This window comes from Oncorhynchus gorbuscha, linkage group LG21 (genome assembly GCF_021184085.1).
Source record: "Oncorhynchus gorbuscha isolate QuinsamMale2020 ecotype Even-year linkage group LG21, OgorEven_v1.0, whole genome shotgun sequence".
NCBI lineage: Eukaryota > Metazoa > Chordata > Actinopteri > Salmoniformes > Salmonidae > Oncorhynchus > Oncorhynchus gorbuscha.
Genome location: NC_060193.1, coordinates 37547311 through 37566145, shown reverse-complemented (window position 1 = coordinate 37566145; position 18835 = coordinate 37547311). Strand labels below are relative to the sequence as shown.

Sequence of the window (18835 nt, the reverse complement as noted above, 5' to 3'; positions counted from 1 at the left end):
CCATTTGTAATATCGAGGACTGTGAAAAAAACAATGGTAAAGGTGGATTCGATCAAAGTGACTAGAAGAGGCCTTGTTTTGTTTTCGTTAAAGAACAGAAGAAGTGTGTACTGGATCTGGAAAAATTGTCCATGCCAGAAGCAACATGTTCTGATTATCGGAGCAGAGCGCCAGCCAAAGGAGTTATACAGTACATTCCAAAGTATTCAGACTTCTTGAATGTCTTCACATTTTGTTACGTTACAGCCTTATTCTAAAATTGATTCAATTGTTTTTTCCCCTTATCAATCTACACACAATACTCTATAATGACAAAGCTAAAACACATTTTTAGAAATGTTTGCATATTTATTAAAATAAAACAACGTATACATAAGTATTCAGACCCTTTACTCAGTACTTTTTTGAACCAACTTTGGCAGCGATTACGGCCTTGGGTATGACGCTACAAGCTTGGCACATCTGTATTTGGGGAGTTTCTCCCATTTTTCTCTGCACATCCTATCAAGCTCTGTCAGGTTGGAAAGGGAGCGCTGCTGCACAGCTATTTTCAGGTCTCTCGAGACGTTCTATCGGGTTCAAGTCCGGGCTCTGGCCGGGCCACTCAAGGACATTCAGAAACTTGTCCCAAAGCCACGCTTGCGTTGTCTTGGCTGTGTGCTTAGGGTCGTTGTGCTGTTGGAAGGTGAACCTTCGCCCCAGTCTGACGTCCTGAGTGCTCTGGAGCAGGTTTTTATCACGGATCTCTCTGTACGTTTCTGTAACGTAACAAAATGTGGAAAAGGGGAAGGGGTCTGAATACTTTCCGAATGCACCGTAGCTGGGGTCTTGCTGGATATAGATGACCAGTACCTTAGTCAGAAAATCCCAGGAGTAGTCAGTGCACATCGCCAGACCCAGATGGTAAATGGAAGAAAGGAGAAAAGCCTATTGATATTATTGTTGTTTGAGGAGACTCTACCTGAATATGTGAAACCTTTACATGTGAGGTATGCGGCGAGAGCATTTGTGTCCAAACCATTAGGGTGGGAATTGTAAAGGATCATTTGGTTACGTTTCAAATGTTTGCAGATGAGAGAATTATAGTATTGAAGAATCTGTCAATGGAAAATGTTGCAATTGTGGTGGAGATCATACTCCAGACATCCTTGTGTTAGGGTGAAAGATGTCAAGGTGTCAAGGATCAGGGCTGTGCAGCAGATTTCCTATGTGGAGGTGGTGGAGAGACCAAGCAGCGTGATTAGGAGGAACAGCGTGGATGGAGAAATGGAGCCGGGAGAAGGACAACCTGGGAGGAGATTGAGAGTTGGTCGATCGATCCAGGGAGAGTGCCAGAGCCTGCATGGGATTCTTTGGAACAGTGCGAGGAGGGACACAGGAGAATGGAGGAACGGCGAAGATATAAGGGTACACGGCTAGCACGGAAGCTCGAGAGGCAGCCCCAATAAAAAAATGTGGGTGGGGGGGGGTACACGAGGAGATTGGCTAAGTCAGGTAGGAGACCTAAGCCAACTCCTCCTGCTTACCGTGGGGAGCGTGTAACTGGTCAGGCACCGTGTTATGCAGAGATGCGCACGGTGTCTCCAGTGCGCAGAATGAGCATTATATAGCTTCACGTTCGGTTTGTTGTTTAATATAGTTAAGTGTTCTTCGTCATTCATTAAAAAGTATGCATTCTAATCACGCTGCGCTTTGGTCTCCTCACTACGATGATCGTGACACAACCAGCCGTGATTGGGATTTTTTTTATTCATTTTTTATTTCACCTTTATTTACATTTACATTTACATTTAAGTCATTTAGCAGACGCTCTTATCCAGAGCGACTTACAAATTGGTGCATTCACCTTATGACATCCAGTGGGACAGTCACTTAACAATAGTGCATCTAAAACTTAGGGGGGGGGTGAGAGGGATTACTTATCCTATCCTAGGTATTCCTTAAAGAGGTGGGGTTTCAGGTGTCTCCGGAAGGTGGTGATTGACTCCGCTATCCTGGCGTCGTGAGGGAGTTTGTTCCACCATTGGGGGGCCAGGGCAACGAACAGTTTTGACTGGGCTGAGCGGGAGCTGTACTTCCTCAGTGGTAGGGAGGCGAGCAGGCCAGAGGTGGATGAATGCAGTGCCCTTGTTTGGGTGTAGGGCCTGATCAGAGCCTGGAGGTACTGAGGTGCCGTTCCCCTCACAGCTCCGTAGGCAAGCACCATGGTCTTGTAGCGGATGCGAGCTTCAACTGGAAGCCAGTGGAGAGAACGGAGGAGCGGGGTGACGTGAGAGAACTTGGGAAGGTTGAACACCAGACGGGCTGCGGCGTTCTGGATGAGTTGAAGGGGTTTAATGGCAAAGGCAGGGAGCCCAGCCAACAGCGAGTTGCAGTAATCCAGACGGGAGATGACAAGTGCCTGGATTAGGACCTGCGCCGCTTCCTGTGTGAGGCAGGGTCGTACTCTGCGGATGTTGTAGAGCATGAACCTACAGGAACGGGCCACCGCCTTGATGTTGGTTGAGAACGACAGGGTGTTGTCCAGGATCACGCCAAGGTTCTTGGCGCTCTGGGAGGAGGACACAATGGAGTTGTCAACCGTGATGGCGAGATCATGGAACGGGCAGTCCTTCCCCGGGAGGAAGAGCAGCTCCGTCTTGCCGAGGTTCAGCTTGAGGTGGTGATCCGTCATCCACACTGATATGTCTGCCAGACATGCAGAGATGCGATTCGCCACCTGGTCATCAGAAGGGGGAAAGGAGAAGATTAATTGTGTGTCGTCTGCATAGCAATGATAAGAGAGACCATGTGAGGTTATGACAGAGCCAAGTGACTTGGTGTATAGCGAGAATAGGAGAGGGCCAAGAACAGAGCCCTGGGGGACAGGTAAGCTAGTTGAGAACAAGTTCTCATTTACAACTGTGACCTGCCCAAGATAAAGCAAAGCAGTGCGACACATACAACAACACAGAATTACACATGGGAGTCCCATAGGGTGGCACACAATTGGCCCAGTGTCGTTAGGGTTTGGCCGGGGTAGGCTGTCATTGTAAATAGTCATTTGTTATTTACCTGACTTGCCTAGTTAAATAAAATAAATAAATACAATTATATCTGCAGCAGAGAAGTTTTTTGGGGCTCCAAGTCCTCCCGGCAGAAGCACTGCAAGGACTATTTTTGATAGGACATGTACCACCCTTTCAGGAGTCTTTTGAGCTGGTGTAGGGACCTGATTAGAATGAGTTTTTCACAGAAAAGCAGGTTGATTTTGTTTAGTTCATTAATTTTTTTATAGTTTGTTTGATATTTGATTTATTTTCACCCACATTATTTCCTTTTTTGGGATCCTTTGGGATCCTATTATTCACCCACACAGTAGGTGACTGAATGCACATCAAATTGTTGCAGACGACATTATACCATAGAAGAAGACGAATCCATAGCTATAAAATGTCAAACGTTCACCACGTTGATGGCGTCTTTAAGCCTTCTCTTTGTTTCCTGCTGTTTGTCTGGTTGTTGTCTTAGTTTCTACAATTGTAAAGCGACTTTGGGTCATTGTAAAGTGCTATCGAAGTCCCATGTATTATTATTAAACATGCTCTACTCCTTTGCAAACAAAAGGTCTCGCAGTTAATACTGGCTTATACCCTTTGAAATTATCAGATTTTTCCCCCCATAAGAGAACGACATTTTCAACCCTCCGACAAGTTGTTTTAATTATACCGCAGTCTTTGAAAACAGTGCTGTCTACAGTATTATGTCATTTTGTTAGAGAACCCAAGGCTCCTAATGCGATACAAGAGTAGCATATTGCCCCAATGACATGAATACTTTTTTATTAAGGGTTTAGATGTTGCTGGCGAGACACTTCTTACAAGTGAAGGCTTTTAAATGAAAACTTTCTCTAAAATGAAATAGCCTGTCATATGCTGATAGCCAACAGGAATTATGATAAATTTTCTATTAGTAAAAGTGTTTTAATTACATGAGCTTGTAATGGAAACTGTCCATCTTACTGCATTCTTGTACAAATGCTTCATATCTCATTACGTTTTTTGAAAAAACACTGAGAAAGTACGGTAGGTATCTTCATTTCACATGATAAGTCTGCCAAGAGTGATCCACAGTTAATTGTTGGACCCAAAATATGCTTTTTTGGAAAGTTTCACTCTGCAAACTTGAACAGTCACTCTGTATAAGAGATTGTCATCTTTTCTGTCTGGAAAATTCAGAATGTCTTCTATTTCCCCTCCTCGCCTCTTATTTTGAGACATTTAAATGGATAATTTGAGTAGAAGTTTTGATGGAAAGATGATTTTCCTCCAACCCGTGCCAACCAGGCTTCTACTCAAACATCCACACAGTATCTAACGAAAATGTTAATCATTACTAAGCTCTCCCTCCCAGCCACTCACGCTGCCCGATTACCTATGACAATTTATGGAACTGCGAGGAGAACGGTGAACACTTTTAATTATAGGCAGCTGTTCCATTCCATTTCTTCTGTATACCCCCCCCCCACACACTGTGTAAACATAAAGCCCCCCATATGGTCATTTAGAATTCAGCAGACTCGACTACCAAAATAAAAAGTGTTATTGGCAAACATTTACATATCAGAGAGTCTGGAGGAATCGGCGGCAAACCTGTGAATCAGAACTGCCTACAGGAACCTATCAAACAAATATTTTCAGATTCCTTTGTTCTTTTCATTTTATTTTCCTCTTGTCCAGAATAGTCCCTTGCTGTAGCGTGTCAGTTGTTTTAAGTAAGAACAGCTCTTAAGTTACAAAAATGTTTGCTTATTTATTGGAAACAAAGCACATTTGATACATCCCTGTGGGAATTTCAGAGATGCTTGCTGACCGGATGGTTTATATTTAATTACAATGGAGTGCTGTGGTTGTTATTGATAGTAGGTTTTCAAAGTGGACCGCAGCTCCCATGTTGCCGTTGGGTCAATCAAGATAATTTGATATTCATTATCATTACAATTATATCCTCTCTCTCCAGGAAAAGCAATCGAGAGGGCTTTACCTGATGCAATCTGCTTCAGACATGAACCAATACCGCACTATTGCCCAATGACTGGGTCAACAACACAACCTCAACTGAGGTATATGATTGTAGAACATTTTATTACACAAACTGTCACTCACCAGAGTGTGTTTTGGATCATGTGTAACACTGTCAGAAGGTGCCTTGCCAAGAAGTGCTTCCTGAATAGTAATTGTCCCAGTTGTTAATTTCCATTAAAAAGAACACAGATGTATCCGACACTCTTGACGGCTTGCCGATAGTTGATTCCCTTCAAGTTGGGCTTCATGTGTGTGTGCACGTCTGTCAACGCGTAGGCTCTTTGCAAGTCACTCATATAACTGCCATTCATTCCCGGCACGTAACATTGAAGTATCTTCAGAGGTTGCCTTGAAGTCGTTGCCTTAGAAATCCTCTGATGTATTGACTGAATACTGAGATTAGAATTCCCTTGACTCACTTCCCCAATGTTTACTGGGTGCTTTTTTGCACCTGGCATCAATGTAAAAAAATACAACTCTTAGGAAGCATTGATAAAATATCCATAGCAGACAGTAAATAGGACCTAATTGAGTGAGGTTATGAAACTCTTGGTATTAACAACTGTATGATGTAACTGAAGTATAATTACGAGATATTATGATTAATAGCTTGTAATTTCTGTTTATTTAAATTGCATTTTTCACCTTTATTTAACCAGGTAGGGCAGTTGAGAACAAGTTCTCATTTACAACTGCCAAGATAAAGCAAGCAGTGCAACAAAAAACAACACAGAGTTACACATGGGATAAGCAAAAGTACAGTCAATAACACAATAGAAAAGTCTATATACAGTGTGGGCAAATGGAGTAAGGAGGTAAGGCAAAAAATAGGCTAATAGTAGCAAAGTAGTTACACTTTAGCGAATTAACACTGGAAAGATAAATGTGCAGATGATGATGTACAAGAAGAATACTGGTGTGCAAAAGAGCAAAAAAAGTAAATAAAAACAATATGGGGATGAAGTAGGTAGTTGGATGGGCTATTTACAGATGAGCTGTGTACAGCTGCAGCGATCAGTAAGCTGCTCAGATAGCTGATGCTTAAAGTTAGTGAGGGAGATATTAGTCTCCAACTTCAGCGATTTTTGCAATTCGTTCCAGTCATTGGCAGCAGAGAACTGGAAGGAAAGGCGGGGATGACTAGTGAGATATCGTTGAAGTCGGAAGTTTACATACACTTAGGTTGGAGTCATTAAAACTCGTTTTTCAACTACTCCACAAAATCCTTGTTAAAAAATTATAATTTTGGCAAGTCGGTTAGGATATCTACTTTGTGCATGACACAAGTCATTTTTCCAACAATTGTTTACAGACAGATTATTTCACTTAAAATTCACTGTATCACAATTCCAGTGGGTCAGACGTTACATACGCTATTTGACTGTGCTTAAAACAGCTTGGAAAATTCCAGAAAATAATGTCATGGCTTTAGAAGCTTCTGATAGGCTAATTGACATAATTTGAGACATTTGGACATGTAACTCTGGATGTATATCATATCTATCTACATACTCATTGCCCCTTTGCTTGATATCATGGGAAAACCTAAATAAATCAGCCAAGACTTCAGGAAAAAAATAGTAGACCTCCACAAGTCTGGTTCATCCTTAGGAAAAATTTAAAAACGCCCGAAGGTACCATGTTCATCTGTACAAACAATAGTAGGCAAGTATAAACACCATGGGACAAGAAGCCATCATACCGCTCAGGAAGGAGACGTGTTCTCTCTCCTAAAGATGAATGTACTTTGGTGCAAATCAATCCCAGAACAACAGGACCTTGTGAAGATGCTGCAGGAAACAGGTTCAAAAGTATCTATATCCACAGTAAAATGAGTCCTATATCGACATATCCTGAAAGGCCACTCAGCAAGGAAGATGGCACTGCTCCGAAACTGCCATTTAAAAAAAAACAGACTACGGATTACAACTGCACATGATGACAAAAATGTTACTTTTTGGAGAAATGTCCTCTGGTCTGCTGAAACAGAAATAGAACTGTTTGACCATAATGACCATCGTTATGTTTGGAGGAAAAAGGGTGAGGCTTGCAAGCCGAAGAACACCATCCCAACTGTGAAGCAAGGGGGTGGCAGCATCATGTTTTGGGGGTGCTTTGCTGCAGGAGGGACTGGTGCACTTCACAAAATAGATGACTTCATGAGGCAGGAAAAGTATGTGGATATATTGAAGCAACATCTCAAGACAAGTTATAGCTTGGTCGCAAATGGGTCTTCCAAAGGGACAATGACCCCAAGCATACCTCCAAAGTTGTGGCAAAATGGCTTAAGGACAACAAAGTGAATTGGAGTGGCCATCACAAATCCCTGACCACAATCCCATAGAAAATGTGTGGGCAGAACTAAAAAGTATGTGCGAGCAAGGAGGCCTACATACCTGACTCAGTTACACCATCTCTGTCAGGAGGAATGGGCCAAATTCACCCAACTTATTTTGGGAAGCTTGTGGAAGGCTACCCGAAAGGTTTGACCCAAGTTAAACAATTTACAAGCAATGCTACCAAATACTAATTGAGTTTATGTAAACTTCTGACCCACTGGGAATGTGATGAAAGTAATAAAATCTGTAATAAATCATTCTCTACTATTATTCTGACATTTTATACTCTTAAAATAAAGTGGTGATCCTAACTGACCAAAGACAGTTCATTTGTACTAGGATTAAATGACAGGAATTGTGAAAACTGAGTTGAAATGTATTTGGCCAAGGTGTATGTAAACCTCCAACTTCAACTGTATACCTGCTGGAGCGTGTGCTATGGGTGGGTGTTGTTATGGTGACCAGTGAGCTGATATACGGCGGAGCTTTTCCTAGCAAAGACTTATAGATGACCTGAAGCCAGTGGGTCCGGCGACGAATAGCCAGAGGGCCAGCTGACGAGAGCATACAGGTCGCAGTGGTGGGTGGTATATGGGGCTTTGGTGACAAAATGGATGGAACTGTGATAGACTGCATCTAGTTTGCTGAGTAGAGTGTTGGAGGCTATTTTGTAAATTACATCGCCGAAGTCGAGGATTGTTAGGATAGTCAATTTTACTAGGGTATGTTTGGCAGCGTAAGTGAAGGAGGCTTTGTTGCGAAATAGGATGCTGATTCTAGATTGAATCTTGGATTGGAGATGTTTAAAATGAGTCTTGAAGGAGAGTTTACAGTCTAGCCAGACACCTAGGTATTTGTAGTTGTCCACATATTCTAAATCAGAACCGTCCAGAGTAGTGATGCTAGTCGGGCGGGCGTGTGCGAGCAGCAATCTGTTGAAGAGCATGCATTTAGTTTTACTAGCGTTTACGAGCAGTTTGAGGCCACGGAAGTAGTGTTGTATGGCCTTGAAGCTCATTTGGAGGTTTGTTAACACAGTGTCCAACGAATGGCCAGATGTATACAGAATGGTGTAGTCTGCGTAGAGATGGATCAAGGAATCACCCGCAGCAAGAGCGACATCATTGATATATACAGAGAAAAGAGTCGGCCCAAGAATTGAACCCTGTTGTACCAACACAGAGACTGCCAGAGGTCCAGACAACAGGCCCTCCAATTTGACACACTGAAATCTATCTGAGAAGTAGTTGGTGAACCAGGCGAGGCAGTAATTTGAGAAACCAAGGCTGTTGAGTCTGCTGATAAGAATACGGTGATTGACAGAGTCGAAAGCTTCGGCCAGGTCGATGAAGACAGCTGCACCGTACTGTCTTTTATCAATGGCAGTTATGATAAGGTTTAGTACCTTGAGCGTGGCTGAGGTGCACCCGTGACCTGCTTGGAAACCAGATTGCACAGCGGAGAAGGTATGGTGGGATTCGAAATGGTCAGTGATCTGTTTGTTAACTTGGCCTTTGAAGACTTTGGAAAGGCAGGGCATGATGGATATAGGTCTGTAACAGTTTGGGTCTAGAGTGTGACCCCTTTGAAGAGGGGGATGACCGCGGCAGCTTTCCAATCTTTAGGAATCTCAGACGATACAAAAGAGAGGTTGAACAGACTAGTAATAGGGGATGCAACAATGGCAGAAGATAATTTTAGAAAGAGTGGGTCCAGATTGTCTAGCCCAGGTGATTTGTATGGGTCCAGGTTTTGGGACAAAAAAGATATCTGAGGCATGTTGAGTGGGGCTAGGTGCTCCGCAGTAAAATAAAACAATGATAACTACCCTAAACAAAAGTATACAAGGCATATTGACATTAGAGAGAGGCATAAAGCAATCACAGGTGTTGATTTGTAGAGCTAGCTAAGACAACAATGGGTAAGACAACAACAGCTAATCAGCTAAGACAACAACAGTTAAAATGGCAATGAATGGGTAGACAGGGTCAGTTAACTACACACAGGGCCTGAGTTCGAGGCTGGTGCCGACAGATAAACATAAATGGAGTACTGTGATTAATGAACAGTCCAGCAGGCATCCGCTATGTAGCCAGGTGATCATAGGGTCCAGTGAACAGCAAAAGATGAAACAGGGAAGCCGTTAGGTAGTCGTTACGACGCTAGAAAGCGGGGGCACGGCGTTCTTAAAGTTAACAGGCCAGGGCTAGCAGAAGCATCTTCACTGACGTCCAACAAAAGCCGGTTGAGGGCACATCAGACGGAACTACGTCGGCAGACCAGTCGTGATGGATCGGCGGGGCTCCGTGTTGACAAAGGTTCCAGGCGAATTGGCAAAAGAGGTATTGTAGCTGGAGTAATTTTGTTTGCTTGCCGGGAGATACGCCTGGCTCGAGGCTAACTGGTGCTAGCTTCGGGACAATGGCGTTAGTCACTATAGCCACTCGGTAGCAGCTTACTAGCTGCGGTGATCCGAGGCAAAGGACCAGAGCTTACGGCAGGAATCCGGTGATGTAGTGGCTTCTAGTCGTGCTAAGAGCTACAATGTGTGACAATAATAGAGAAACTAATAGAGAAAATAGTTTGTATTTATTTAAAGGATATCAATGATCCTTAGACTGTCTAGTTTACAAAAAAGTCTGATATAACCTACAGTATATTTTAACAGTACATTTCAATATTCCCTGTTGGGCAAACACCTCCCTTCCCCTCTCCTTGCTATATATTCTACCTCCACTGTTAACCGCTCCCCATCTGGATGACACTTGACCAAACATGGGCTTCTCGTTGAACAGGATCAAAGTAAACAGTTAGCGTTGTTGATGAAACCCTCAGCATCTCTCAGGTACACCTCGAGGCAGAGTCTAATCTCTGAGCTGCCGAACAGGATTAAATCGGATCAGTCGACTACCAGCATGCTTTGCGGGACAATCAGCTTGGAAATAGCATTCTGCCTGTTTGACAGCAGAAACTCCAGGAGGGCTGACTTTAACAGGCTATTAAAGTCCATAATGCGTTCAGCCACATTGACAGTTTAGTGGCAATGTATAAACTCTCTGGAAACTACATAGGCTTTAGTGATGAATGGAGCTGGGACATACCACTCGTTACACAGACAAGCCAGGTCCCCTCAATCAGCAATTCATTTTGACGCCGCTGTGTTTTTAAACATGCCATACCTTTTCACTGTAGTCCTAGACCAGGCATGGACAACTGGCGGCCCATGTCCTTGGATCAATTTGTTTGTGCATCAGCAGTTTCTTTTTGTAAAGTCAGTCACTGATAGTCACTCAATTAGCCCATGCCAGTAAAATGTTTGTAGATTGGTAAATTAGTCTAGTAGCTAGCTATTTAAACTTGTAGTAGGCTTTTTCATGGGGGTCCCCCATTAACAGGGGGTCTCTCACTCACTCTCACTCAGATTTCATGTTAAAAACTGCAAACATTTCTCTCTACTCTATGGCAAAATAAGAAGATTTTCAGGAAATTAGCTGTAAAACTACATTTTCTTCCCGGCCCCATTGCAAAATGTGTAGAATTGCAGCAAACATGCATTAAAAGGGCAACATTTCTTTATGCTCCATGGCAAAATGTGTAGAATTGCACAATGTTAACTTTTGCCTAATTTAGAATGTGAAATGGTGATTATGATATTCTGTAGGTCTCAGAGACAGAATTTTATAGACAGCAGACAAAGACGATAGAAATTTAGTATACAAAATCAGATATGCCTTCCACTCAAGTTCATATGGACCAAGCTGCTCCCCAGAATTCCAGTTCTTGAAAAGTCCAAAGTAAACAAGCCCCTGCAACAAACTTTTCCAAGAAACAGTAAAAAAAAGACGACAGAGCAGCAAAAGAGAATCAATAGTTCAGCCAAGGACTCGGTAGCATAAATCAGTAATGAGTTCAGGACCCCTCTGTATGAGGAATGGGCTTTATTGGGAGGGTGCTTGAGGCGTATGGTGCTCAAGGCATATGATTGTTATAGCCTGGAGGCTTGTACAGGGAAACCTTGTGTGAGCGGGGTACTGTGTGGCGCCAAGAACGTCCTGCCTCCTTCACACAACCCTCTTCCAGCCGTCATCCAGGATCCTGGCTTGGGTGTGTCAGGGCTGGAATGAAAGACCCAGTAATCCTGCTCAGTAATCCTGATGGAGAAGATGATGAATATTTTACCATAGGTAAGATGCTCTTACAGATGGTCAAACTATCAACAAACTATATGTTGATAAGCAATTGCTTGCTGCGGTTACGGTTAGGTTTAGAATAAGGGTAAGGGTTAAGGTTAGAGTTAGAGTAAGGGTTCATTTTAGGGTTAGGGATAGTTAGTTTACATTCTATTTATAGTCTGTAAATAGTCTGTAGATCATCAACAGATTAGGGTTGAATATTTTCCCGTGATTTTGCAAATGTTCCATCCTGAGAATAAATCACTTTTCTCCAAGGTAACCCAGTATTTCCCACCAAAACTGGAATTGTCATTCTAAAGCAGAAAATATGTCTGGATTTGAATAGAGCTAGACAATACAAATTTAGTTTACAAAATCAGAAATGCCTTCTACTCAAGACCAAACTGCTCCCCAGAATTCCAGTTCTTGAAAAGTCCAAAGTAAACAATCCCTTGCACCAAACTTTTACAAGAAACAGTGAAAAATATGACAGAGCAGCAAAAGAGAATCAATAGTTCAGTCGAGGAGTCAGTAGCATGAATCAGTAATGAGTTCAGGACCCCTCTGTATGAGGAATGGGTTTTATTGGGAGTATGCTTGAGGCGTATGGTGCTCAAGGCATATGAGTGTTCTATCGGCATGACAATTCAAACCGGATGCCACCTGAGCCTGATGAGCGATACATTGAAGCCCAAATGATTGTGCCATTATCCAATACAGCATATATAATATACTGTATATGCTACCGCATATGACACATGACTGGAAAACATAAAAGCCCATAGGTGTAGCTATGCTCTCTTGGGTAAATAAATTAAAAGGTCCAGTAGGCTAACAATTTTGAGTGTGACTGTATTGCTGTACTTTATCATATTATACTGTATTATAATGACTGGAATTGCGCACCTCATTCAAACCAGGAAGCGGTGAGAGAACATGGGATAATAGTCCAGGAAATGTATCCTACAAAGTTACAATTATAGGCTAGTAAATGTGATTTTAATTTTGAAATTTAAATGTTTTATAATTAGTAGGCTGATGCATATACAGTGGGGATAACAAGTATTTGATAACCTGCTAAATTGGCAGTGTTTCCTAATTGCAAAGCATGTAGAGGTCTGTCATTTTTATCATAGGTACACTTCAACTGTGAGTGACGGAATCTGAAACAAAAATCCAGAAAATCACATTGTATGATTTTTAAGTAATTAATTAGCATTTTATTGCATGACAGCAGTAAGAATTCTGGCTCTCACAGACCTGTTAGATTTTCTTTAAAAATCCCTCCTGTTCTCCACTCATTACCTGTATTAACTGAACCTGTTTGAACTCGTTACCTGTATAAAAGACACCTGTCCACACACTCAATCAAACAGACTCCAACCTCTCCACAATGGCCAAGACCAGAGAGCTGTGTAAGGACATCAGGGATACAATTGTAGACCTGCACAAGGCTGGGATGGGCTACAGGACAATAGGCCAGCTGCTTGGTGAGAAGGCAACAACTGTTGGCGCAATTATTAGAAAATGGAAGAAGTTCAAGATGACGGTCAATCACCCTCGTTCTGGGGCTCCATGCAAGATGTCACCTTGTGGGGCATCAATGATCATGAGGAAGGTGAGGGATCAGCCCAGAACGACATGGCAGGACCTGGTCAATGACAGTCTCAAAGAAAACCATTAGTAACACACTATGCCGTCATGGATTAAAATCCTGCAAAGCACGCAAGGTCCCCCTGCTCAAGCCAGCGCATGTCCAGGCCCGTATGAGGTTTGCCAATGACTATCTGGATGATCCAGAGGAGGAATGGGAGAAGGTCATAGGGTCTGATGAGACAAAAATAGAGATTTTTGGTCTAAACTCCACTCGCCATGTTTGGAGGAAGAAGAAGGATGAGTGCAACCCCAAGAATACCATCCCAACTGTAAAGCATGGAGGTGGAAACTTCATTCTTTGGGGATGCTTTTCTGCAAAGAGGACAGAACGACTGCACCGTATTGAGGGGAGGATGGATGGGGCCATGTATCGTGAGATCTTGGCCAACAACCTCCTTCCCTCAGTAAGAGCATTGAAGATGGGTCGTGGCTGGGTCTTCCAGCATGACAACGGCCTGAAACACACAGCCAGGGCAACTAAGGAGTGGCTCCGTAAGAAGCATCTCAAGGTCCTGGAGTGGCCTAGCCAGTCTCCAAACCTGAGCCGAAAAGAAAATCTTTGGAGGGAGCTGAAAGTCCGTATTGACCAGCGACAGCCCCGAAACCTGAAGGAACTGGAGAAGGTCTGTATGGAGGAGTGGGCTAAAATCCCTGCTGCATTGTGTAAACCTGGTCAAGAACAACAGGAAACGTATGATCTCTATAATTGCAAACAAAGGTTTCTGTACCAAATATTAGGTTCTGCTTTTCTGATGTATCAAATACTTATGGCTGTCATGTTTTGTCTTATTTTGTCTTGTCATTTTGCTTTTCCCTCTGTTCGTTTTCCCCCTGCTGGTCTTTTTAGGTTCGTTCCCCTCTTTCTCTCTTCCTCCCTCTCTCTCTTCTCTCTATCGCTCCGTTCCTGCTCCCAGCTGTTCCTATTCCCCTAATCAATCATTTAGTCTTCCCACACCTGTTCCCTATCCTTCCCCCTGATTAGAGTCCCTATTTCTCCCCTTGTTTTCCGTTTCTGCCCTGTCGGATCCTTGTCTATTGTTCACCGTGCTGTGTCTGTGTATCGCCCTGTCGTGTCGTGTTTCCCTCAGATGCTGCGTGGTGAGCAGGTGTCTGAGTCTGCTACGTTCAAGTGCCTTCCCGAGGCAACCTGCAGTTCTTGATCGAGTCTCCAGTCTGTTCTCGTCATTACGAGTGGAATTATGTCTTATGATTGTAGATTTGCTTTACTGGATTAAAGACTCTGTTTTCGCCAAGTCGCTTTTGGGTCCTCATTCACCTGCATAACAATGGCATGCAATAAAATGCAAATGAATTACTTAAAAATCATACAATGTGATTTTCTGGATTTTTGTTTTAGATTCCGTCTCTCACAGTTGAAGTGTACCTATGATAAAAAATTACAGACCTCTACATGCTTTGTAATTTCTAATGGAATCAATTGAGATGTTTTGTCTCTGGCCTACACACAATACTCCATCATTTTTAAAGTGGAATTATTATCATTTTTACAAATGAATGAAGAATGAAAATGAAACGGCTCTTGAGTCAATAAGTATTTAACCCCTTTGTTATGACATGCCGAAATAAATTCAGCAGTAAAAAATATCTTAAGTCACATAATTACTTGGATTGACACACTCTGTGTGCAATAATAGAGTTCAACATGATTTTTAAATGACTACCTCATATCTGAACCCCACATATACAATTATCTATAAGGTCCCTCAGTCGAGCAGTGAATTTCAAACACAGATTCAACTACAAAGACCAGGGAGGTTTTACAACGCGTCGCAAAGAAGGGCTCCTATTGGTAGATTGGTAAAAAAAGAAAAGCAGACATTGAATATGCCTTTGAGCATGGTGAAGGTCTTAATTACACTTTGGATGGTGTATCAATACACCCAGTCACTATAAAGATACAGGCGTTCTTCCTAACTCAGTTGCAGGAGAGGAAGGAAACCGCTCAGGGATTTCAGCATGAGACCAATGGCGACGTTAAAATACTTAGTTATTGGCTGTGTTAGGAGTGAACTGAGGATGCATCAACAACATTGTAGTTACTCTACAATACTAACATAATTGACTGAGTGAAAAGAAGTAAGTTTGTACAGAATAAAACATATTCTAAAACATGCATCTGTTTGCAACAAGGCTGTTATGCAGGTGAGTGAGGACCCAAAAGCGACTTAACAGAAACTGAGTTTATTAAAGTCCAAACAGAGATAACATAATCCTCAATCCTTTACAGGAAATGTCCAAACGGGGAAAACATAAATCCTCTAGTTGTTGAGGGGAATTGCAGGATAAGCGGCAACAGACTGCAGGTCCCTTCGGGTAGGCGCGGGCCGTAGTGGACAGAGACACCTGCTCACACGCAGCATCTGATGATAAGGCAAAACACGACAGGAAGGAACAAGGACACAGCAAACAGCAAACAAGAATCCGACAAGGACAGAGGCAGAAACCGAGAGAGAAATAGAGACCTAATCAGAGGGCAAAATAGGTGACAGGTGTGAGAGAGTAAACGAGGTCGTTAGGAGAATGAGGAACAGCTGGGAGCAGGAACGGAACGATAGAGAGAGAGGGATAGAGAGAGGGAAAGAAACCTAATAAGACCAGCAGGGGGAAACGAATAGAAGAGAAAGCACAGGAACAAGACATGACAATATATGACAATACATGACAAAGGCACTAAAGTAATAGTGTTATGTTTGTGGAAAATCCAATATATCACATTACTGAGTATCACTCTCCATATTTTCAATCATAGTTTTGGCTGCAATATGTTATGGGTATGCGTGTAATCGTTAAGGATTGAGGGTTTTTTTCTAAATAAAAAATAAACGGATTGGAGCTTAGCACAGGCAAAATCCTAGAGGAAAACCTTGTTTAGTCTGCTTTCCGTCAGACACTGGGAGATGAATTAACCTAAAACACAAGGCCAGATCTACACTGACATTAGAAGACACTGAATGTTCCTGAGAGGCCGAGTTACAATTTTGACTTAATCTGCTTGAAAATCTATGGCAAGACTTGAAATGGTTGTCTAGCAATGATCAACAACCAATTTGACAAGGATTGAAGAATTATTTAAAGAATAATGGACAAATAATGTACAATCCAGGTGTGCAAAGCTCTTAGAGGCTTACCCAAAAGGACTCACAGCTGTAATCGAAGCTAAAGGTAAATGTATTGACTCAGGGGTGTGCATACTTATGTAATTTAGATATCTCTGTATTTAATGTTCAATAAATTTGCCAACATATCAAAAACATCTATTTTTAACAGGATTATCTATTTTGGATGCAATTTGAATGCAATTAATGGAGAGCGAAAGATTGCGAGAAAATGCTTGCGTATTAACTAATTTAAAGCAATGATATTCAAGTGATTGGCTCCTTTAAAACTCTGCTGCTGCAATAATTAACAAATAAGGTGACCCCTGAAAGCCAGATGGAGATGGAGATAAATTAGACGTGCATTCAGTCCTTATATTACTGTAGAATAGATTATGCTGATGAAAATGTAGGCCTACCAGTCACAAGAAAAAGTTATTATTATGCGATGCGTTGTGAACTGCGCTCCCTACCCTGAGCGTTGATGATTGATCATGCAGATAGCAGAGAGGCCATAGAGAAGCCAGATTTCGTTATCACATATAATTTAACAGTTCCATTTCATGTCATACTGTTGATATAAATAATGTATCATAATTTACCGGTTTCTCACAGTTATTTATCCCTGGAAAAGTGAGTGTGTTTGGTGGGTAAATCTCGGTAACCCATTTCCGGGATTCAACCTTACTACAGATGGACTATCCAAATAAAGTGTTACCCTGGCCAGTCCATCCCCAGCCAGCATCCATACCTGAGCATCCAGTCACTGCCCAATTATATGCACCACTCTGGGCACAGATTGAGGAGAGGTCACCCTTAGACAGGCTTTTGTTGTGACAGCTGACACAGTCTTGTTTAGTTACCTCTGTCTCTCTGCGTGCCATGCATCTGTGGCAGGGTGCATGCAGATGGTCTCCTGGCTTTAGGGGGTTATGTGAGAAGAGAGGTAGAAAGGGGAAAGAGGAGAGTCGCTCGGCCGACCAACAGAATGTTAGTTTTTAACCTTCGTTGCCCAGTAAAGAGAGATCAGAATGAAAATAACCCCGGATTATGGGCCAATATCTATGATAAGTGCAGATATGAATCTATCCTCATCAATATATGCCTTGCTGGCTGCTGGGCCTTTCAACCAAATCAGTCATGAGACATGCTGCGGTGCCAGCACATTTGCACTTCACACAGATCAAAGTGAGACAAAAGCAGTGTGTTACCCATCCTCCCATCATCATCATGTCCTTTCCTCTAACAGTCCTCGCCACCACTGCCATCACCATCACTCACTTCATTGCCAAGAGGAAGCCCTGTGGACTCACAATGAAGATTTAACATGTCAAAATTACAGTAATGGGTCATGTGTTTGTGGAGAGATAGGAAGATTTTGAGGATGAAGTAACTAATTCAATCATGCAGTGAGATTAGTCATGTTCTCTGTGTAAGGACCTAGTGGCGCTTTTGGCAGTTTCGAGATGGAAATCGTTTCGCTGACAAAGAGGAAGAAACATGTCTCTGTAATCGGTACCATGGGTTTAATATACTACACAGAGTGACTGATGCTTATACGGTGCCTACAAATGGGTATTTTGCCATTAGAATACTACAAATCAGTCTCTCTCCCAAGGGTGTGTTATGCATATAATCTGTGGTAGCAGCACCTGTGTACTAAATGGCATCCTTTTCACTATTTAGTGCACTACTTTTGACCAGGGCTATGTAAGGAAGTAAGGTATAGGGTGCCATTTGGAGCACAGGCGTAGTCCTCAGACATGGTGTTCAGGTGTTGTTGTGTGAACCTTAAATGGGTAAATGTAACTTTAGGCTTGCTCTTTGTGAATATTTGACCCCACAGATGACCACACTCGTGTCAGACTGCAACTGCTAGATGGAGACCCCCACTCGGACTACATGAATGCCAACTACATAGACGTAAGTATGAGGCAGCGGAGACGTGAAGGAAATGGACTGCTACTTTTTATCATAATGTCTTATTTTCACTCCAGATCTTTACTAAGATACAATCAAACATTGCACAGAGCATAATGGGTACTGTAGTAGATCATGCTGCTATGTGCCTCTATTTTATTTTTTATTTAGCCTTTATTTAAGTAGGCCATTCAGTTAAGAACAAATTCTTATTTACAATGACGGCTAAAACCTAACCCGGACGACGCTGGGCCAATTGTGCGCCACCCTATGGGACTCTCAATTGCAGGCGGTTGTGATGCAGTCTGGAATTGAACCAGGGTCTGTAGTGACGCCTCTAGCACTGAGATGCAGTGCCTTAGTTGGCATATTATCTGCTGCAAACACAACGCTTCTGAGCATGTATTTGATGTTCTTTGAATGAAAGCATCCTGCAATGACGATAATGACAATGTCCATATGATTGTCTCTATTATGCTTAGGGGGCTGTGAATGCCCTGCACTTCGAGAAACGTCATCAGTATAAGTCGGCATTACAGCTGTATCTATAATCATGTCATCAAGCCCCA

General features: G+C 42.5%; 1 protein-coding gene across 1 annotated transcript in view; it reads left to right on the top strand.

Moving 5' to 3' along the window:
• LOC124008536 (receptor-type tyrosine-protein phosphatase T-like) overlaps nt 1-18835 on the top strand; it is a 553654-nt gene that overhangs the window by 453142 nt on the left and 81677 nt on the right. The window contains 1 exon segment of the mRNA XM_046319881.1: nt 18193-18269. Within this exon segment, the coding sequence (XP_046175837.1) occupies nt 18193-18269 (77 nt within the window).